Genomic DNA, 23,669 nt, shown 5'->3' on the forward strand with positions numbered 1-23,669 from the left:
AATCTTGTAACTGTTTGTAGTTTCAACTTGCTGCAGTGTTTTTGTATGGTACGTATGAAACGTTCAACTTCTTATCCTGTGGAAAACCTACATTATTCCATGACAAATCAGCCTCTGGTCCTGATCACAACAGGAACTTCACTAAGTCATATTACAAGAGTATAGTGGTGTCTTATTTTGCTGTGAAGGTATAGAACATATTGATATAAAGTGTCTTGGCAATTGACTTGCTGCCAATGTTTTTTGTGATAAGTGTGTGTGCTTGTAGGAAAGTGGTAATATGGACTTCCAGAGTGTTAAAGTGTAGATTATTATGGTATTTAAATGTGGCAGGAAAAATTCAATGTGGTGGTGATCAAAATTTGAATATCTACATGACAGCAGAGGAAGGAAATGAAGTTTCTTATTAGGTGTACAGTTATTCTGTAAAAGATACTGGATTAAAAAATCTGGAATACATGAGTGGGCTGTGAAAATGATAGTGCATCATGGGGGAAAGGTGTGTAGTGCATTTACATAAAAGCTTAAAACCAGCAAGTAAGTTGCAGTCATTTTGTGCCGACTCTCAATTGAAAACTGTGTTTCTTTACTGTCATTTGAGATGTCTTCATTTTTTGTTTAACCACACTGGTTTCAACCCTAGGCCTCCATTCGTTTAGACGTCAAATTTGACATTATTCCATATTGAGAATCAGTACCATTGTTCAAAAATCCCGCCACACATGCTAATTATTTGCATCCTTCCAAAATGTGTACTCGTGCTGGTCTTTTCATGGTGAAAAGACTTAAATTACTAAACAGTTAGAGCTGCTCTTGGAATGACCTGCAATATATACTCTGCATTGAAGCATTTGTGGAGAGGTAGAATTTATTTATTCTTTGTTCACAATTTGGCATATGTGCCCCTTCACAATCACTGAAAATTTGAGTTTATATTTTGATGAGTCCAATAAAAGCAATTTTCATAAATGCATGGGTATTGATATTGTGATTGAAGGTACTTGTCATGCAATATGTTGTAATAGGATGAATTGCGAAATTTGCCACAATCTAAATGCAACATTTTTTATCTTCATAAAATTACAATATCTACTACTTCAGTTTGTAATTGCATAATAACTGATATTTTTGTTTTCAGACCTGAAAATGCCCCACGCATTGTGGATTTGGTCAAATTAGAGGATGAAAGAATTCGGGTGGCTTTTTACTTTGCCCTTCGTGATACCCTTGTTGCAGATAATGTGGCGCAGGCATCAAGAATTTCTTTCTCAGGAGGTCGTCGTTTTAGAGTGGTTACACTACAAGGAAACATTGTTGAAGCCTCAGGTGTGTATTATAAAATGTTAGAAATAAATACAGCTTTGATTTCTTTAAGAATTGAGCATTCATCCCATTGGGTATTCTTTGCTTCGCAATGCAAAGATTTGTGATAATCACTAGACTAATATGCTTGTTAAAGTGAATAATTAATAAAATTGTATGTTCAATGTTGGCAACATATTAGTCACAAGAAGTTTCAGCAACTATTTTGATAATCAAAATTTCTACATCATTTTGCTACGTCAGTTGACCTTCTCTTTACAGTATGATTACTGATCTGTAGTTCCTGTATGGACATGATAGGTTGCTTACACAACTACATAGATATGTAGACTGTTCGCTCTGGTTAAAACTAGTTACACCGTGAAATAAATTTACTGCTGATATAAGTAATCAATAAACATTTTTTATAGATACATGTTGTTTTGTCCATCATCTTTATTCTTTACTAACTGCGTCATGTCCTTGGTTTCCTCAGATCTGTTAATTAGATCATGCAGCTAGTTATGGGGTGACTTCCGGTTTACTGAATATTGTTCGCAAATGAAAGCTTTGCCTCCAGTGAGAGACTTTGTAAGGGATACAGGAATTGATGAAACTGACTTTGCACTCCACCAGAGATTGTAATTGAACAGATTTCACCAAATCAGATAATGTACCAAGTAACAACATCAATGATCATTTGGAAGCAGATATGAGACTTTAGACTGAGTTACCTTGGTTGCTTTAACAAAATACGAAATATTAATGGGGGACACAAAATCAGATGTCCATTAAGTCATCCCGATTTAGTTTTTTCAGCTAATTGAGAGGTGGTCAATTCATTGATGTGATAGCTGAATATTTCCACCAGCCAGCCAGCAATCTTTATATTGATGCATATTTTCATTGATATTGTGGTTAACACTGTCCCCAACTGCAATGTTTAAGTGTGGTTTATGAAGTTAGATTGCCCTCTCAATTCATGTGTGAGTATTTGCATGTGAAAAATATAGTGGTGAGCAGGGGGGGGGGGGGGGGGGATTGTAAGAAGGGCCATAGCATTTGTTACTCAGGTAAAACAGCATACTTTAAGGAGTTTGACCAAAAATATTACAATTTTGATTTATCTAGTTTATAACCATAAATACTTTGTTATTCAGTGCTTTTTGTTTAAAATGATTTTTCTTGCAAAATATTCAGAGGAAGAAGAGTGAAGTTAACTCAGCTATTATGGTTTAACAGGTGCAATGATTGGAGGAGGTCGTGGAGTACGGAAAGGTCGAATAGGCCAAAAAGTCGCTGTGCGTGCAACCACTGTTACACAGGACACTGTGGAAGAACTTGAAAGAAAAATGAGGGAATGCCAGCAAAGACTATCTACAGTTACAGAGAATATGCAGGAACTAGACAGAATGATGTCTCGTGCTATACCAGAAATGAGGATTCTGGCTACGGAACTACAGAAAATACGCAGTGCTATTAAGGTAGAACATAAACTGAAATAATTCTATCCAGTGATACATGGCACAATGAATTTGCATTTTCCTTCCAGAGCAGTATACTGACTTGTAAACATGTGAATACCACAGTGAGAGGACTATCAGTAGACATCTTGAAACATTCCAGTCCCAGCAGAAGTAATTGTAGCTCAACCATGCTACATCTCACAAGCCTACCAAGCAATGAAATACATCATACCACTTACAAATTTAATTAACTTTCATTATTTGATGTCAGATTTCAGTAATATGAAATTACAGAACAAAACTGGCAATTACTTTACCTTGTTATCCAGCAAGTTTAGTAACATCAAAGAACTTACAGGGTGTCCAGCCCCCTGGAAAATTGGGAAACCTCAGGGAATTTTCTGTTCTGGAGGACATTTTTACATTTTGCCTAAAAAAGGCTGGAAAAGGCACAGTACCTGATTCAGTTCACTTGCTTGCCTTTCACATGGCTCAATGCAGTGCTGCACTCACCATTTTCAGTGTGTGTTTCCACATCCTCACAACCTCCCCACCACATCACCTCCCTCCCACCTTCCCAGGCTATATGTAGTTTTGTTTGATGTGTGTGTGTAAAACATACTAGGTTCAAGGGAAATTTTAATTACCAGCAGATACACAGATACTATGATCAGAGATTAAATTAAGACACTGACAATTGCAAAAATAGTGGGGGTGTTGCATCTTTCCCAGCCATATATTACGCAGGAAGACAGTGTGATATCAGTATTCTATGCAGAACATACAAGCATGAGTGAAATAAAATAATGTATTCTTTCTGTTTCTTCCTCGGACAATATATATGTTCCCAAGTTGTATTTTAGTGAACTGTCATGAAAGGGAATTTGGCAAAGTTTGATCATGTACATAGGCCTTTTAGGCAGTGTGAGGAGTGGTCTATAATTGTGGGACATGTGATCAGCATGCTTCCGATGCAGCCTTTATTGCCAGTATATGAATCCTGATGATGCTGCTGCTTTATTCACGCAGCTCTTGTACTGTAATGACGAAACTGAGTGGACACAGTCCTCTCTGTCTCAGAAAAAATCTGAGGTGGTACTGGAACTCGAACCTGGATCCTCACTCACTGAAAGCAGCAATGCTAATCATTTGGCTGTGGTGGCAGTGGAGTATTTGGTGCAGTTCAGATTGGTCTTCAAGAGAGAACCTAAATTCACTCAAAACTTATGCAGAAGTGATGTAAAAATATATATGAAGTCTTTACGGGTTATCAGCCGAGTAGCACTGTCATCTCGTAGCAACGTTTCGATGGAATGCGTCTCCATCATCTTCAGGCAAAGATGATGGAGACGCATTCCATCGAAACGTTGCTACGAGACGACGATGCTACTCGGCTGACAACCCGTAAAGACTTCATATATGAAATTCGCCGAGAGAGCCTGCACTCGTATATAATGTAAAGATGTCTTGTCACTTGACTACAGGTGTTAAAGTAACGTCTGGCGTGCCGCAGGAGAGTGTTATGGGACCATTACTTTTCACAATGTATATAAATGACCTAGTAGATAGTGTCGAAAGTTCCATTCGGCTTTTCGCGAATGATGCTGTAGTATACAGAGAAATTGCAGCATTAGCAAATTGTAGCGAAATGCAGGAAGATCTGCAGCGGATAGGCATTTGGTGCAGGGTGTGGCAACTGACTCTTAACATAGACAAATGTAATGTATTGCGAATACATAGAGAGAAGGATCCTTTATTGTATGATTATATGATAGGGGAACAAACACTGGTAGCAGTTACTTCTGTAAAATATCTGGGAGTATGTGTGTGGAACGATTTGATGTGAAATGATCATATAAAATTAATTGTTGGTAAGGCGGGTACCAGGTTGAGATTCATTGGGAGAGTCCTTAGAAAATGTAGTCCATCAACAACGGAGGTGGCTTACAAAACACTCGTTCGACCTATACTTGAGTATTGCTCATCAGTGTGGGATCCGTACCAGATCGGGTTGACGGAGGAGATAGAGAAGATCCAAAGAAGAGCGATGCGTTTCGTCACAGGGTTATTTGGTAACCGTGATAGCGTTACGGAGATGTTTAGCAAACTCAAGTGGCAGACTCTGCATCGCGGTGTAGCTTGCTGTCCAGGTTTCGAGAGGGTGCGTTTCTGGTAGAGGTATCGAATATATTGCTTCCCCCTACTTATACCTCCCAAGGAGATCACGAATGTAAAATTAGAGAGATCAGAGCGCGCACGGAGGCTTTCAGACAGTCGTTCTTCCCGCGAACCATACGCGACTGGAACAGGAAAGGGAGGTAATGACAGTGGCACGTAAAGTGCCCTCTGCCACGCACCATTGGGTGGCTTGCGGAGTATAAATGTAAATGTAGATGTAGAGGTGACCATAAAAGTCAATAGTGAGGAACAAACGTCAACTTTGGAAATACCATATTGAATTTAATCATATTTTGTTGTTTAAATTTAGTAATTTAACATTGTGACAGTATACCACTTAAAGGCAAATTTATCACAAACGTGTCACTCATGTTAAGATTTGTTATAACTGAATGTCACATAATGACAGCTTGATGATATAAGCCTTCAGTATATCCTAAGATGACAATATTATTGAGAGTTTGTGTTTCCGGTGGTTTTGTGGTTAGAGGCATGGAGTGGTGGAGTTGAATGAATTAAGTTCATGTCCTGGTGTATGCTATTGTTCTATTTTCATTTTAGCATTTATAACACATTTTGTGGGTTTCTTATTAATATAGCAGAAGTTTGTTCTGCGATGTTGGATGTTCTTTACATATTAAGAGCACTCTCTCTCTCAGGAGTGATTTTCTTAAATTTTGTACTTCAGTATGATTGAAAAACGGAAGATAAAATTAAGATTTCCTCAGTGTGTGGTGAGTTAGAAACCTAGGGGTACAGATTAAATTGCTGCCCATGAAACAAGCAGCATTGACAATTTGACAGTTATTTGTTGCATGGAAAAGGTATTGAGCTGTTTCTATTTTTATTTATTTATTTTTGTCGCGATTTTAGATGTCCACTTTCACATGGGAGAAGCTAGTGTCACTTCTGGCTTATTGTGTCAAATGATGTTGACTTTTGTGGTCAACTCAAGTGACACATTATTTTTGTGGCACTTCTGCACAAGATTCAAGTGACACTAGCTTCTCCCATCTGTTCAGATATATTAAGTATTGCTTTCTTTATTAGCACAATGTGATAAGACATGTCCTTTTAGGGGAGTTGGCAGCCTATTCGAATCCTTTTTATTTAATCCTGAGATAGTAGAGCATTGTAAGTTTGCGCATACATCACTCTGTGCCAAGTGGTCTAGAGGTTCCCACATGACCATCATGGATTTTGATGAAATTTTGCGCAAACATTTGCTCGTAGTCCCAATAAGCTTAGGTAAAGTTTTCGCAATTACCAATTTAATACTTGCAGAGATGTAGTTATTTGTTAGACACTACAGCATGGCATTCAACAGTGTACCCTTGAGTGTTCAGCATCTTTGAGACATATCTGTGACAGTATTTTCTTGAACAACTTTGTGTGCTCTCTTAAGTGGAATAATGCCATGAGCATTTTCATATGGATAATTTGAAGCAAATTCAGCCAAAAAGCAGCCACTTGAAATAATGAGTTTTAGCTCTTTGTATCTCCAGAAGGAAGTGTGTGATAAATCTTGAAAACTTGCATGTAATAACTTAATAACATAAGATCTTAAAACAGAAAATTTCTTTCTCCTACTGATTTTCAGTTGTGTACAAGTAGTGCCAAGTTCACTATTTTTTGAAAACAAGCCAAAATTGGCACTTTAGCTCTCTTTTACCAAAAAGGTATTTTCTGTAAACGGTATTAAACAATTTTTGTTTGAAAGACCATGCTCAAAACCACATAAAAAGTGCAAAATTGCAGTGCATGTGTTATGAAGTATGATGTAATACATGTTCGAAGGAATATTACATCATGTTTCTTCACAACATGGGCACTGCACTCTCATACTACCATCTGATACTGGGCCCGTGACTCAAAAAAATGTCTCCCCTGTATGGGACTATGCATGAGTACAAGTATGACACATAGACAATTACATATGAAAGTTTGAGTCAGGCCAGGAGCTGTGCTTGGATAACTGAAGGGGTTAAAGGGACAGCTTGGGTAAAGTGGGAAATCTGGGTTTGAGTCAGTCTGGCACAGATTCTCATTGTTGTCATTCCATTATACAGCTGCAGGTGGTTCATATTTGCAACTGCTAATGCATTTCATGACCTGAAAAGTAGGCCCTAAAAAGCCTCAATAAAGTGGAGGTGTAGTGAAAATGCACTCATATTCTGCTGGTACACAAACGTGACATCTGGTAATCTGTTTTGCTATTGTTCAGTACTGTATAGAGAAGGTAAAATCTCTGATAGCCCAGCTAATAGGTGGCAGGTTTAAAATGAGTGTGTACACCAAGATTTGATTCCTGCATCTTGCCTATCAGTTCAGTCACCAAATGTGCATAGTCAGCACAGATTTTACACAACTTACTTTTAGTGGATAGTTCAATTTGCTGTTTTACACCAGTGGCATTTGCAATTTCATTTCCGATCAGATTCTGTACCTTTTTACTTTTCTTCTGCATGTACTGCGATTTACCTTTGGTATTTACTGTTTATTTCAGGTGTAAAATACCAGTTAATGATCAACTAGTGTTACTCTTTATTTGCTGTTAAATCCTCATCAGATTGACGATGAGGCTGATACAACTGCCTTGACATATTTATTTAACTCTCGTAGTATGTTGTTGTTGTGGTCTTCAGTCCTGAGACTGGTTTGATTCAGCTCTCCATGCTACTCTATCCTGTGCAAGCTTCATCATCTCCCAGTACTTACTGCAACCTACATCCTTCTGAATCTGCTTAATGTATTCATCTCTTGGTCTCCCTCGACAATTTTTACCCTCCACCCTGCCCTCAAATGCTAAATTTGTGATCCCTTCATGCCTCAGAACATGCCCTACCAACTGGTCCCTTCTTCTTGTCAAGTTGTGCCACAAACTCCTCTTCTCCCCAATTCTATCAATACCTCCTCATTAGTTAAGTGATCTACCCATCTAATCTTCAGCATTCTTCTGTAGCACCACATTTCGAAAGCTTCTATTCTCTTCTTGTCCAAACTATTTATCGTCCATGTTTCACTTCCATACATGGCTACACTCCATACAAATACTTTCAGAAACGATTTCCTGACACTTAAATCTATACTCGATGTTAACAAATTTCTCTTCTTCAGAAGAGATTTCCTTGCCATTGCCAGTCTGCATTTTATATCCTCTCTACTTCGACCATCATCAGTTGATTTACTCCCCAAATAGCAAAACTCATTTACTACTTTGTGTCTCATTTCCTAATCTAATACCCTCAGCATCACCTGATTTAATTCGACTACATTACATTATCCTCGTTTTGCTTTTGTTAATGTTCATCTGATACCCTCCTTTCAAGACACTCTCCGTTCTGTTCAACTGCTCTTCCAAGTCCTTTGCTGTCTCTGACAGAATTACAATGTCATCGGCGAACTTAAAAGTTTTTATTTCTTCTCCATGAATTTTAATACCTACTCTGAATTTTTCTTTTGTTTCCTTTACTGCTTGCTCAATATACAGATTGAATAACATTGGGGAGAGGCTACAACAATGTCTCACTCCCTTCCCAACCACTGCTACCCGTTCATGCCCCTCGACTCTTATAACTGCCATCTGGTTTCTTTACAAATTGTAAATGCTAGAAACATAGGTTTCCCTTTCCTTAATCTTTCTCCTAAGATAAGTTGTAGAGTCAGTATTGCCTCACGTGTTCAAATATTTCTACAGAATCCAAACTGATGTTCCCCGAGGTTGGCTTCTACCAGTTTTTCCATTCATCTGTAAAGAATTTGTGTTAATATTTTGCAGCTGTGACTTATTAAACTGATACTTCGGTTACGTGCGTAGCGAGCACGGGACCCCGAGCTAATGTGGCCCTCCTTCCTTTCTGGGCTGCATACCTTCCTTTTCCGCATACTTCCCTCTCCCCCATCTTCGCCCCTCCTCCCCTCACCTCTGGCTCTTTCCTTCCCTTTCTCCCCCTCTGGGAGTATGGTTTGTGCCTACGTCCGGAGACGGACGCTCGTAAATGTACCGCATTCTTCGCCTTCTCTGCTTGTATGTCTTCATCCTTCCTTTGTCCTTCCTTTTTCCTTACCTCTTCTCTTTACCCTTTTCTTCGCTGCGGCGTTTGAGACCTCTCCTCTTTCCTTTCTCTTTGTTTTTCCCTTTCTCTTTCTTCCTCCCTGTGCGTGTCTGAAGGCCGACCCACGCATTTTTGTGCGTAGCCGGTGACGGGGTAACGCGTAATTCCCCGCCTCCGGTAGACAGGTAGGACATGTACGTACCCCCTGGTAATGGCAGGCCCAGGGAGGGGTGATTACCCGAGCTGATACCTTACGAAAGTGCCGATTGGTCCCTCTGTCCGTTTGTCGGGAGGTGTGACCTGAGGTGTGAACAATCACCTAAGGCGGGAGTGCCCTCAGAGAGGGCCCCCACAAGGGAGGAGCGCGCCATCAGAGACGCCGGTAATCATGGGGGATTCTTCCGCAATGGTTTCCTCACCTTCCACTATGTCTGCTCACAAACGTAAGTTCACTGAGTCTCAGCCACAGTCAGTTCTTCCATCGTTGCCACAGTTCCTTGTTGTTTCTTGGTCTGACGAAGGTCACGACTTCTCCACGGTCAACCCTTTCATTATTCAGAAAGGTGTCGACGCAATTGCAGGTCCTGTAAAGTCTTGTTCCAGATTACAGAATGGCACCCTGTTGTTAGAAACAGTCAGTGCCCTCCAGGCACAAAAATTGCTGCGTACCTTACTACTACACACTTTCCCTGTCCGGGTGGAACCGCACCGTACCTTAAATTCCTCGCGTGGAGTCGTTTATACACGCTCCCTCGATGGTTTTCTGACGAAGAAATTCAGCATTACCTGTCTGACCAGGGCGTAACGGCTGTTCATAGAGTTATGAAAAGGGTTGACACGAACATCATTCCAACCCGCACTGTCTTCTTGACATTTGACAAAGTTCAACTCCCATCGAAAATCAAAGCAGGCTATGAGATAATTTCCATTCGCCCTTACGTCCCAAACCCTACGCGTTGCTATCAGTGTCAGTGGTTCAATCACACCAGCCAGTCCTGTTCCAATCTGGCCAAATGTGTTACGTGTGGCAAGGATGCCCATGAGGGTGCTTGTCCGCCTCCATCCCCTCGCTGCATCAACTGTATGGGTGACCACGCTGCTTCCTCTCGAGATTGCCCCGTTTTTAAGGACAAAAAGCTCATCCAGGAAATCAGAGTGAAGGAAAAGGCGTCGACCTTTGCTGCTCGAAAATTATTCGCCAGTCGACAGCCCACCGTGCCTCAGACAGGAAAATACAGCACTGTCCTTGCTTCTCCTCGGCCAACAAAGGAGGGGGCCACGCAGACTTGCGACCTCACCTTTAGTGCCACGGTCGTCAGATCGGCCAGCGCAGAGATCGCCCGTTCAACCTCACCACTTTCGCCTGCCCACTCTATGGCTCACCCTTCATCGGGTTCTGCTAAATCTCGAGCCCAAAAGTCAGACACCAAGACTTCGAAAAAAGAGCATACTCGTGAAGATTTTTTACGTACCCCAACTTCACAACCATTGGTTCCTCCTTCATCTAAACATCATATTTCCAAGAAGGCTACAAAGAAACCCAGTTCATCTCCTTTTCCGCCAAGGCGTGTCCCATCTACAGCACCACCTGGTGGTAATCGCCCTCGGCCGTCTTCTGTGTCGCCGAGGCGCACTGCTGGCGGCCGATCAACCAGCCGATCACTGGTAGCAGGAGCTGCTCCTGAACAACCTATGGATCAGGATCTTCTGCCTCCGGCTGAATGCCATTCCATGCTGTCGGTCGCAAGCTCTGAGCAGTCGTTGAGTTGACAGCAACCTTGGTCACATTCCTCCATTTTCTGTTCACCCTATGTCCATTATCCACTGGAATATCCGCGGCATTCAAGCCAATCGCGATGAATTGTCGATCCTCTTACGATCCTACTCGCCGGTCATCTTCTGTCTTCAGGAAACAAAGCTGCGTCCCCATGACCGCTTTGTTCTCCCTCATTTTCAGTCTATCCGATATGATCTCCCCTCTGTTGAAGGCACTCCAGCCCATGGAGGACTCATGATTCTTCTCCATAATACTCTGCATTATCACCCAATCCCCTTAAACACTTCCTTCCAAGCTGTCGCCGTCCGTCTTTCCCTTTCTGGATACACGTTCTCTCTTTGTACTGTATATATTCCATCGTCCACACCAATGGCATGAGCTGATCTCCTTCATCTTCTTGTTCAGCTTCCACCCCCCTATTTGCTGGTTGGGGACTTCAATGCCCACCACCCGCTTTGGGGATCTCCACATCCTTGTCCACGTGGCTCACCATTGCTAGACGTCTTCCACCAAGCACATCTAGTTTGCCTCAACACAGGGGTCCCTACATTTTTGTCTGCCTCCACGACAAATGTATCTCATTTGGACCTTGTGGTTTGTACTGTTCCGCTAGCTCGGTGCTTCGAGTAGTTCACCTTCCGTAATGTTCTCACATGCATTGACAATGCGCTGACGCATGTTGTCGGGCATTGTCAGTGAATCACGATAGCAAATATCCTTCAACTTTCCCCACAGAAAGAAATCCTGGGACTTCAGATCTGGCGAATGTGTGGGCCATGGTATGGTGCTTCAACGACTAATCCACCTGTCAAGAAATATGCTATTCAATACCACTTCAACCGCACGTGAGCTATGTGCCGGACATCCATCATGTTGGAAGTACATTGCCATTCTGTCATGCAGTGAAACATCTTGTAGTAACATTGGTAGAATGTTACGTAAGAAATCAGCATACATGGCACCATTTAGATTCCCGTCGATAAAATAGGGGCCAATTATCCTTCCTCTCATAATACCGTACCATACATTAACCCGCCAAGGTCGCTGATGTTCCACTTGGAGCAGCCATCGTGGATTTTCCATCGCCCAATAGTGCATATTATGCCGTTTTATGTTACTGCTGCTGGTTAATGACGCTTTGTCGCTAAATAGAACGCGTGCAAAAAAATCTGTCATTGTCCCGTAATTTCTCTTGTGCCCAGTGGTAGAACTGTAGACGACGTTTAAAGTCGTCGCCACGCAATTCCTGGTGCATAGAAATATGGTACGGGTGCAATCGATGTTGATGTAGCATTCTCAACACAGATGTTTTTGAGATTCCCGATTCTCGTGCAATTTGTCTGTTACTGATGTGCGGATTAGCCGCGGCAGTAGCTAAAACACCTACTTGGGCATCATCATTTTTTTGCAGGTCGTGGTTGAAGTTTCACATGTGGCTGAACACTTCCTGTTTCCTTCAATATCGTAACTACCCAGCGAACGGTCCCGACACTTGGATGGTGTCGTCCAGGATACCGAGCAGCATACATAGCACACGCCCATTGGGCATTTTGATCACAATAATCATACATCAACACCATATCGGCCTTTTCCGCAATTGGTAAACAGCCCATTTTAACCCATGCAATGTATCACAAAGCAAATACAGTCTGCACTGGCGGAATGTTACAGGATACCACAGACTTACACATTTGTGACTATTACAGCGCCATCTGTCACAAAGAAAAAGTGTGGTCCAACTAAAACATTTATATTTCTTTACGTACTACAAGAATATGTAATTAAAAATGGGGGTTCCTGTTTTAAAAAATGCAGTTGATATCCGTTTCACCTATGGCAGTGCCATCTAGCGGGCCAACCATAACACCATCTGTTTTCCCCTCTCAAGCTAGACAAGTTTCATTCTTTGTAGTTCCTTCATTTGACGCTTATTTCGTGAGATATATGGCCCGGTCAAAATCAATGGACCACCCTGTATATACAGTATGTGTTCCAGCCAGAGGCAGTTCGCTCTGCTCCCTTGTATGTGCAAGTGCTGAATAAACCTTCGTTAAGTGAAGTTAGTGTTCGTCATTCATCTACTTACACCTTCCTCTGTGTGTCATTATTCTGGTGGAGATGCTCGGTATTGGAACTTGTGAGATGAACGACATCAGGCCACAACAAAGCCACAGTTTATGTGGCGAGAAACCAGAGTTCGATCCATATTCAACAGATCGCAATCTGTCGGAGACAGAAGAGGAGGATGTCACGATGACTGCAAATGTGTGCCACCACATGAGACATCCTTCCGGGTTCTCTGGTAATGATGGCCAAGATCCAAACAAGTGGCTGCAGGTATGAGTGTATAGCCAAATTTAACAAATAGGATGACGCCATGTGTTTGGCTAACATATTTTTCTACTTGGAGGGCACTGCAAAGCAATGGTATATGAACAACAAGGAGAAGTTCACAAGCTGGCAAGTATTCCAGGCGGAAATGCGCGAGTATTTTGGCGACACACGATGACAGAAGTGCAAGGCTGAAATTAAAGTGCAGGGCACAGCGTCCAGAAGAAACAACAGCATCGTACATTCAAGATGTCTTAGAGCTGTGTAAAATAGTGAATCCTAGAATGGAGGAGGAAAGTAAGCTTGCACATCTCATGAAGGGTGTTGTTGAGGGCATGTATCAAGCCCTACTCCTGAAGGAGGTTTCGACAGCAGACTCCATAAAATGGTGCCATTATATAGAGACAATGCATCACAAAAGAATTACACGCAAGAAGTTTGAACGGATTCCAAACGTTGTATCGATGTCTGTGATGGAGGAAGCAACTGATTTCACAAGTGTTCTTCGTCAGATAGTGAGAGAGGAAGTTAAGAAGGCATTTGGACTGCACGGCGAGCAAAAAACCGAGACGCCTCAAGAGGTCATAAGGGAGGAGGTGGAACAGACATTGAACCCAATCTCTTGTCCTTCATTTCCTTTTAAAACAGTGAAAAAGTCGAGACCCCGGCGAAGTTAAGTTCCTGCAATGCCGCATGAGGCAACTGTTTGGGCACCAAGGAAGGCTAATGTCTGGGGGACCCAGGATAACCAACCAGTACATTTCCATTGCAGACGACTGAGACACGTGGTGCGCTATTGTCGATAAAGGCGGCGCATATTTCATGACGCAGACCGATCTTAAGCCGATGCCAACTCTGGGATGACGAAGATGAACAAGATGATGTGGGTGCAGGATGACGTAGGTCACAATCACCACAAGCTAGCCATTGGAGAGGATGCTCCCAAACACGCCGATCTAGGTCTCCATTGCTGTTAAGAAGCTCCAGCCGATCATCTAGCCGCTGCAACCTGGAAAACTAAAGAGTGCGGCCTACCTTGGAGGTGAGGCCACCAAAGAGAAAAATCCTCTGCCGTCGATCACTACAAAAATGATAGGCAACTATGTCGATATCCTCATGGATGGCCGACCAGCCCAAGCTCTTGTGGGCTCTGGAACATCATATTCAGTCATTTCGGAGAAGTGCTGTCGCCAGTTGCAGAAAGCCGTATTCGTCGACAGCGAAACATCTCTGGGGCTAATGGGAAATATGTAAAACGTACAGGAAGATGTACCATTTGTCTGGGTATAAGTGGCCATACACAGCCCTTGGAATTAATCGTCTTACAAGAGTGTAGTCATGACGTCATTCTTGGATGGGACTTCTTGAAAGCTTCTCAGGCAATTATAGGTTGCTGTAGCTCGAAGATTATGTTAAATGAGATGAGATACTGTGGACAGGAAGATGCGCATCCCAGTGTGTGTAGACTGTGTGCTGGATGAAGTGATCATTCCTGCAGTCAGCACTAGAAAGGTGTCGCATCATGCCTCAACCCATGGACCTTGTAGTGGAATGTAGGAGAAGCATACCACTGGAGAACAACTTGGTCATCCCAGCCTCTGTCGTCTTGTTCAAGAACGGATTTGGTGAATTGTGGACAGTTAACTGTCTCTGAGAACTGCAGATCCTTCCAAGACGTATGTGCATAGCAAACGCTGAGCCGTTAATTGCAGAACAGCTGAGCGTCATAGAAACCTGCCATGCAGAGTCTGTGGGCGAAATCGGCGCTACCACTACGAGACAAGATCTTCTAGCTCGACTATCACCAAATCTCACTAAGGAACAACAGAAGAAGCTACTTCCCATTCTTCAAGAGTTCTCTGAATGATTCAATCCACAGGTGAAGAGCAAATTAGACAAATCGATGGTGAAGCACCAGATTAGCACTGGAGACCATCAACCAATAAGCCAGAGAGCATACCGTGTGTCAGCAACAGAACGTCGAATAATTCGCGACAAGGTAGAGAAATGATGAAGAACGTCATCATTCAGCCTTTGCAGAGCCCATGGTCATCACCAGTGGTTCTCGTCAGGAAGGAGGATATCAATTGGCGCTTTCGTGTTGATTACAGGAAGCTTAATAAGATAACTAAAAAGGATGTTTACCCTCTTCCACAAATTGATGATACACTAGATTGTCTGAAGGGGCTAAGTTTTTCTCAACCATGGGCCTGTACTCAGGTTTCTGGCAAATCAAAGTAGATGAGGCTGATCGTGAGAAAGCTGCGTCGATCGCCCCTGAGGGCCTGTAAGAGTTTAAGGTAATGCTGTTTGGTTTGTGTAATGCACCAGCAACTTTTGAATGAGTGATGGATAATCTTCTAAGGCACCTGAAATGGACAATGTGTCTTTGTTATTTAGATGACATTATAGTGTTCTCAGAGACATTTGATGAACACACAAAAAGACTGAGGGCCGTTCTTAAGTGTCTCCAGCAAGCCAGACTGAAACTTAATCCAAGAAAGTGTTTCTGTGGAGCAAAAGAAATCAAAATACTTGAGCACCTTGTGTCAAACGAAGGTGTGCGGCCAGACCCAGAAAAGGTGAGAGCTATTCCTAAAAGTATTAGAGATGTGAGAAGCTTCCTTGGATTACGTTCTTATTACCGTCGTTTTATGAAAGACTTTTGTATCAAAGCCAGGCCACTCCAACAGTTGTTAAAAGCCAATGCAAAATTTATCTGGGGTGGTTCTCAACAAGATGCTTTTGATGTGCTGTGAAAAGCTCTGATGACTGACCCTGTACTTGGTCTGTATGATGAGAGAGCACCTACAGAACTACACACAGATGCCAGTGGGTATGGGATCGGTGTTGTTCTGGTGCAAATTTCAGATGGGAAAGAGGTGGTTATAGCCTGTGCTTGCTTACAGAAGCTGAGAGAGACTACTCAACTACAGAAAGAGAATGTCTTGCTGTGATTTGGGCTATGTGGAAATTTCTACAGTATCTGTATGGAAGGCCATTCACAGCTGTGACAGACCATCATTCACTTTATTGGTTGACAGGTCTTAAGGATCCAACAGGACGACTCACCAGGTGGGCACTAAGTCTTCAAGAGTACGACATTACCATAGTGTACAAAAGTGGAAGAAAACACCAAGATGCCGACTGTCTGTTGAGAAACCCTGTGCAAGACCATAAAGACTTTGATGAAGATAGTGACCGTCTAGCTGCACTCTAGGATCTCTCCACTGAGCAGGAGGAGGACCAAAGATATCTCAAATTATGCTTGCCTTAAGTTGGTCAGTGGATGTGAAAGGACAATGGATTGCTTTGCAAGAAAAACTATGATGCGTTTGGAAAGAGGTGGCTACCGGTGATTCATAAACACATGCACTTAGATGTTCTACAGAAATTCCGTGACACACCTGAGGCCAGACATTTAGTATTTATTAAGACATATGATAGAATCTGCAAGAGACTTTTCTGCCCAGGTTTATTTAGGAGTGTCCGTCACTTTGTCGCACTGTCGAGAGTGCCAGAGAAGAAAGACAGTTCTTCAGAAACCACCTGGCTGACTCATACCAATTCCACCAGCCGAAACGCCTTTCCATTGTGTTGGGATTGACCTCCTTGGACGATTTCCTGGAGTCTGCTAGTGGCAATAGATGGAGTATTGTTTGCACTGATTATCTGACACGCTATGCCTTTACAAAAGCCGTGCAAACAGCCGAAGCATTCGAGATAGTAAAATTCATCGTGGAAGACATTGTATTAAAACACAGTGCCCCATAGTCTCTAATTACAGATCAAGGAAAAGTTTTTCAGTCGAATCTTGTGACAGAGATAAATCGTCGGTGCAACATTACTCATCGCATGACGACTGCCTACCATCCGCAAACTAACGGGCTTACTGAATGCCTTAATAAGACCGTGGTCAACAACTTATCAATGTTCGTCATTGTTGAGCAGAGCAACTGGGATGAGGTGCTACCTTTCGTGACGTTTGCCTGAAACACCGCCAAACAAGACACCACAGGATTTTTTCCATTTTTTCTGGTGCATGGGTATGAAGCGACGTGTGTTTCCGTTACATCCTGATGACATGGACGACGAATGCATTGGCCAGGTGTTAACCTGAGCTGAGGAAGCTCAGCAGTTAGCTCGACTTCGCAAGCTGCAGGCTCAAGAAAACGATTGCCGAAGGTATGGTGTGAGCCACCGCCCTGTTGTCTACTAGCTTGGTGACTGTATCTGGATCTTCACTCCTGTTCGGAAGGTTGGTCTTTCTGAGTAGCTCCTCAGGCGCTGCTTTGGACCTTACAAGGTTGTAAGACAGTTGTCTGATGTTAGTTATGAAGTTGAAGATTTCGACTCCGACACAAGACAACAAAGGATCAGAGATACAGTCCACATCCTTCAAAAGAAGCCCTACAAGGATCCTGCAACCCAGGGTAAATTCGAAGCTCCAGCGACAGGCAACAAGCGGAAAGGCAACGAAGAACGTAGCGCCAAGGGACGTTCTAAGATGATCACCGTCAGGGCGAACATCAGTCATCGGGAGTCGGAGTATGCAGGACCAATGACTCGTTCCCGGACTAGGACGACGTAACAAGAAGACACTGTTCTCTTAAGGAGGGAGCAATGTCACAGAAGCAGCTGAATAGCACTGTGGTGTAGTGGATATGATACTAAACTATTGCATCGAAGCGGGTGAGTTCAAAACTCACCTGAACTGTACAATTTTAATTTCTATATTCTGTTCGAGTACATTCTAGAAATATCCACAAATGGCAAGAATCATTGTTCTGGAATGTTCTGTAGCTGTATGTATACGGTATGTGTTCTGGCCGGAGGCAGTTCGCTCTGCGCTCTTGTATGTGCAAGTGCTGAATTAACCTTCGTTGAGTGAAATTTGTGTTCATCATTCATCTACTTACACCTTCCTCTACGTGACAGTATGGTTGTATTTTTTGCATAATTATCAGGGGAAAATTAGTTTGTTGTTAAATTGCCGGAAAAGACAGAGCTCTTGTTTTATTGTGATTGTAAGGTCCATCTGACATTTTAGTGTACCAACCATAAATTTGTGCTCACTGGAGACAAGACATTTTGCAGTACTAAGTGAAACAGTTTTTGTCATTGAAACATGAGAGCGGACACACTAATTATTCGTCAGTTTTCTTGTTCTTTATCCTTGTCCACAGGCTGAAATTTCACTACATTGATTTTCTATTTAAGGTGCATTGTTCGGCTGACTTAAATTTATTGGTGAGTAATTGTAACACTGGAGTATTAAGTTTCATGTTGTTCACTCTGTGCTTAGTCTTCCGTCCTTAAAGCAGCATATAAAGTAAATCATCAAATATTTTGGTCTTACACAATTGGCAGCCTGAACTGGAAACCCAGTGTTAAGAGTTGGTACCAAAAATCAAATTGCTCCCATTAAGGTGTTGGTTGTTTATAACTTACATCAGTGTCCACTGAAATGATACCTATCAAATCTACTGTGTTCATACACATCTCAGTTGACCCACAAATAACACCACTGACACAAACTATGAAACTAATGAATCTGTTGTGAGAGAATGGTAAAACAGTTAAAGTGTGTGTAATTTTCAGTGTCGCGGGCATCTCAGTATGTTCTGATTGCTGAACAGTGCATAAAACTGTATGGATCGCTTTTAGCTTTTGAGGAAGTAGTTTGAAACAAAAAATATCTAAAACCATTGTTTTGCTTGAGGTTCTGTAGCTTTGATTGCAATCACCATTCTTAAATATCTATATTCTGTTCATTCTGTTTTTATTTGTAATTTAGCACTTAGAGTTAAATATGTGGATTCTAGAGTTCTTTCAGGTAACTGAGGTAAAAGTGTGTGGTTGAAAGGTATCCAAAATAAAAGTTAACTCTCTCTCTCTCTCTCTCTCTCTCTCTCTCTCTCTCTCTCTCTCTCTGTCTCTCTTTCTCTCTTTCTCTCTCTCTCTCTCTCTCTCTCTCTCTCTCTCTCAAACTAATTTCTGTATGTGGTCAAGTTACATCTCTAAAAAGAGAATTTCTGGGATCTTTGTATTCTGGTGGTTGACAAGGTTATATAATTTCCATTTTTTAAACCCATAGTTAAAATGGCAACACTACAAGAGCAAGTTCAGTGTGTTCTGCGACTAGCACATTTGCAATCGGTTACATCATTTCGATGTTTTAGAACCCGATAGGAACGTCAGCTGCATGGGAGGAAGAAGTGTTAAAGATTCTGGAGCAATAAACATTGAACAACAGGTAGTCTGTTACATGTAAAATCTTCTGAAAAGCCACAGATCTCCGAAGAAAATTTCAGTCACGTTAGAGAAGCATTTCAGCGGAGCCTGTATAAACCTGTTCATGCTGGCTTGCAGTTAGTGCATGTTCAAGGGTGACAGATCAGTTGTACTAAAAGCTCAGTCTAAGAGCATAGAAGGTTCAAATGTTTTGTGCAGTAAAACCTAATGACAAAGTTGTATGTATTGAACATCACATTAGAAATGCTGCAAAGGATTGATATGTCATATGGTTACCTCAAACTGTTGTTTCTCTGATGAAGCTCTGTCTCATATTAGTGGGATAGAATGTGGGCAGTGAAAATCCACGTCTCACATGTCGATTCTTCTTCTTCTTCTTCTTCTTCTTCTTCTTCTTCTTCTTCTTCTTCTTCTTAAAACTGACAGTAACGGGAATTTTGTGCTTGGGTAGGCTTGGAACAGTATGTCTTCCCCACAACTACCACATAAAACTATCTTCCAGGTAGATGAAGCTCTGTCACATTTCAGTCTCGTCAGCAAATTACTGCATTAAAATTTTTTTTCATGGTATTATGTGGAAAAAGACCAAAAGTGATCAGCACCTGAAAGATGACTTAAGGTTGGCTATGGCATCAGTTACACCAAGCTTACTGCAGGCTACATGGAACAAGGGGGAATATCATCTGGTGGTTGGTCATGCAACCAGGCATTTCCATATTTTAATCTATTGAGGAAGTGATATTCAGTAAAAAAATTGGCACTGTCCTTAGGCAACATTGTAAGCCATAAATGTATGTAATATTAGTTTGCAAGTTGTAGTTAATTTATTTTGGTTATCTTCCATCTGTACCTGCAGTACATACCATAATGTTGCAGCCATAAGTACCATGTTGAATTTAGATATAAAATCCTGCTAATACCTAGAATTGAAGAAAAAAATTATCGCTATTATCATAACCTTACAAATGGGATGTTTGCATATTAAAAATTTAATCATGTGCTTAAATTCAGTAAGAACATATTGTGTAATAGTGTCATCATTTGTGTACACAAGAATTTTTTTTCTCCAGACATTGGTGGATGAAATGCCTACCCTTGAGACTCAGGTAAAGAAACAAGAACAAAAAGTGAAGCAAGTTCTACCTGAACTATCAAAAGTCAAAGCTCTGACTGCAAGACTACAGGAAACAAAAGAAGGTATCTAACAAACTGTTACCTTTTTAGGTTTACAGTTACGAGCAAATCACACTACACACACTCACTAAATATTCAGTATACTGAGTGAAAGAAATTGTGTAATTGGATAACCTTTGTACTGTCAAATAATTTGATCATTTTACAGAAAATTTAATTTTTTTGCGTTACGTGTAGTATCGGTTACGGATGCTTTTGAACTTGTTCATTGAAAAGGTGTTTGTGGTGGATCCTAACTGGGACCGACTATGTAATTTAAGTTGTTATGCTCATATGTAGTAAGTTATTCAGCTGGGGCCAAAAAAATTGAGGCATACCATTTCTGCCAGTTTCGTGAACACAGGAGACCAGATGTGGAGATGCTTTTCACATAATTTGTATTTTGTGTTGTGCATATTGGATTTGAGGATCCAAGTGTTTTAATAAGTTTTTTGTTGAATTAGTTTGGTATAACACAATAACCTGTGTATAATCCTTAGAAACATTACAAAAAATTGTATATACTCAAGATCGGCATAATCTAGTTGTGTTACTAAGCATGTCATAAATTTTACTGCACTAATCTATTTAGATTTAAAATAGCAAACAGCTTGGCACTAGGTTGATCCATTTTTCCTTCCTTCCTTAGAGTGTGTGTATCCAGTAACATTTTTTCAAATTGAAGGATGAATTTTATCATTAAAGTAGGAAAGTTTTTGTAATATATAAATACCTTAGGAGAAAGGGGCCTAATCATCGAAAAGCAGCAGCTTTGAGTCATTGACAGCGACACACAAAAAGGAAAGAAAATTTGCATGTGCGCTTGCCCCTGCATAGTGCTAGCTGGACGCACAGTGCCAGGATTACTGTTTGGCAGGTGAATTAGGGGGAGGTGGGAGTCAGGAAGAGGGCTTGGGTGTGGGTAGCTACCAGCTTGGTAGGAGGCAATTGGTTTGTTGGGTAGAAATAAGAGAGGGAGGAGTGACAGGTGCACGGTGTAGGCATGTGGGCAGATGTCAGAGCTGGGGGAAGCGGCGCGTGTTTAAGGTGGTAAGGAGATACGGACTGGGAGGGCTGCTGGTACAGTAAGTGAGGAAACTGTCGGGTGGCAAAGAACCTAACGGTGTTCCGAAAAGATAGGCTAAACACGGTTGGCGGTGGCGTGTTTGTTGCTGTTAGAAGTCGTTTAACTTGTCGTGAAATTGAAGTAGATACTTCCTGTGAGTTAGTCTGGGCAGAGGTTATTGTTGGCAACCGGAATAAAATAATAATTTGATCCTTTTACCTACCTCCCATTTCAGATGATACAGTTGCTGAAAGGTTCAAAGAAAACTTGAGTTTGATTTCAAACACGTACCCGACTCGTACGATAATAGTTGATGGTTACTTTAATTTACCCTCGATATGTTGGCGAAAATACATGTTTAATTCCAGAGGTACACACAAAATATCATCCGAAACTGTGCTAAACGCATTCTCTGAAAATTATTTCCAGCAGTTAGTTCATGAGACCACGCGAATAGCAAACGGATGTGAAAACACACTTGACCTCTTGGCAACAAATAATCCTGAGTTAATAACGAGCATCAAAACCGATTCAGGGATTAGTGAACACAGGTTTGTCATAGTGAGATTGAATATTGTAATCCCCAAATCCTCGAAAGATAAGCGAAAAATACACCTATTCAAAAAAGCAGATAAAAATTCACTTGACACCTTCCTAAGAGATAATCTCAACTCATTCCATATTATTAAGTGTAGACCAGATGTGGCTTCAATTCAAAGAAATAGTATCGGCAGCAATTGAGAGGTTTATACCAAATAAACTAAAAAACGACGGAGCTGATCCTCCTTGGTACACCAAACTGTTTAGAACACTGTTGCAGAAACAACGAAAAACAACGAAACAAACGTGCCAAATTAAAACAGAAGCAAAATCCTCAAGATTGGCGATCCTTTACAGAAGCCCGAAACTTTGCGCGCAGTTCAATGCAAGAGGCCTGTAACAGTTTCCACAACGAAACTTTGTCTCTAAACCTGGCAGAAAATCCAAAGAGATTCCGGTCGTGCGTGAAGTACGTTAGCGGCAAGAAACAATCAGTGCCTTCTCTGCGCAATAACAATGGAGATACTATCGAGGACAGTGCTGCCAAAGCAGAGCTACTAAACACAGCCTTCCGAAATGCCTTCACAAAAGAAGACGAAGTAAATATTCCAGAATTCGAATCGAAAACAGCTGCCAACATGAGTAACGTAGAAGTAAATATCCTTGGAGTAGTGAAGCAACTTAAATCACTTAATAAAAGCAAGTCTTCTGGTCCAGACTGTGCTCCATACGTAACAATCATATACAACTGTTCACTCGATGAAAAATCCATAGCCAAAGACAAGTTGCACAGGTCACACCAATATTCAAGAAAGGTAGTAGGAGTAATCCACTAAATTACAGGCCCATATTGTTAACGTCGATATGCAGCAGGATTTTAGAACACACATTGTGTTCGAACATTATGAATTACCTCAAAGGAAACGGTCTATTGACACACAGTCAACATCGGTTTAGAAAACATCGCTGCTGTGAAACACAACTAGCTCTTTATTCACGTGAAGTGCTGAGTGCTATTGACAAGGGATTTCAGATCGATTCCGTATTCCTGGATTTCCGGAAGGTTTTTGACACTGTACCACACAAGAGACTCGTAGTGAAATTGCGTGCTTACGGAATATCGTCTCAGTTATGTGACCGAGTAAAACATATTGCTTTTCACAATATATATAAATGACCTAGTAGATAGTGTCAGAAGTTCCATGCGGCTTTTCGCGGATGATGCTGTAGTATACAGAAAAGTTGCAGCATTAGAAAACTGTAGCAAAATGCAGGAAGATCTGCAGCGGATAGGCACTTGGTGCAGGGAGTGGCAACTGTCCCTTAACATAGACATATGTAATGTATTGCGAATACATAGAAAGAAGGATCCTTTATTGTATTATTATATGATAACGGAACAAACACTGGTAGCAGTTACTTCTGTAAAATATCTGGGAGTATGCGTGCGGAACGATTTGAAGTGGAATGATCATATAAAATTAATTGTTGGTAAGGCGGGTACCAGGTTGAGATTCATTGGGAGA

General features: G+C 41.5%; 1 protein-coding gene across 1 annotated transcript in view; it reads left to right on the forward strand.

Annotated features, from left to right (window-relative positions):
• Positions 1–23,669, forward strand: part of LOC126248027 (structural maintenance of chromosomes protein 4-like) — a 245,003-nt gene that overhangs the window by 132,891 nt on the left and 88,443 nt on the right. Inside the window, exons 12-14 of the mRNA XM_049948624.1 lie at positions 1,139–1,326; positions 2,545–2,786; positions 20,435–20,561. Coding sequence (XP_049804581.1) covers positions 1,139–1,326; positions 2,545–2,786; positions 20,435–20,561 — 557 coding nt within the window. The remainder of the gene's footprint in view (positions 1–1,138; positions 1,327–2,544; positions 2,787–20,434; positions 20,562–23,669) is intronic.

The sequence above is a fragment of the Schistocerca nitens genome, chromosome 3 (assembly GCF_023898315.1).
Source record: "Schistocerca nitens isolate TAMUIC-IGC-003100 chromosome 3, iqSchNite1.1, whole genome shotgun sequence".
In the NCBI taxonomy this organism is placed as follows: domain Eukaryota; kingdom Metazoa; phylum Arthropoda; class Insecta; order Orthoptera; family Acrididae; genus Schistocerca; species Schistocerca nitens.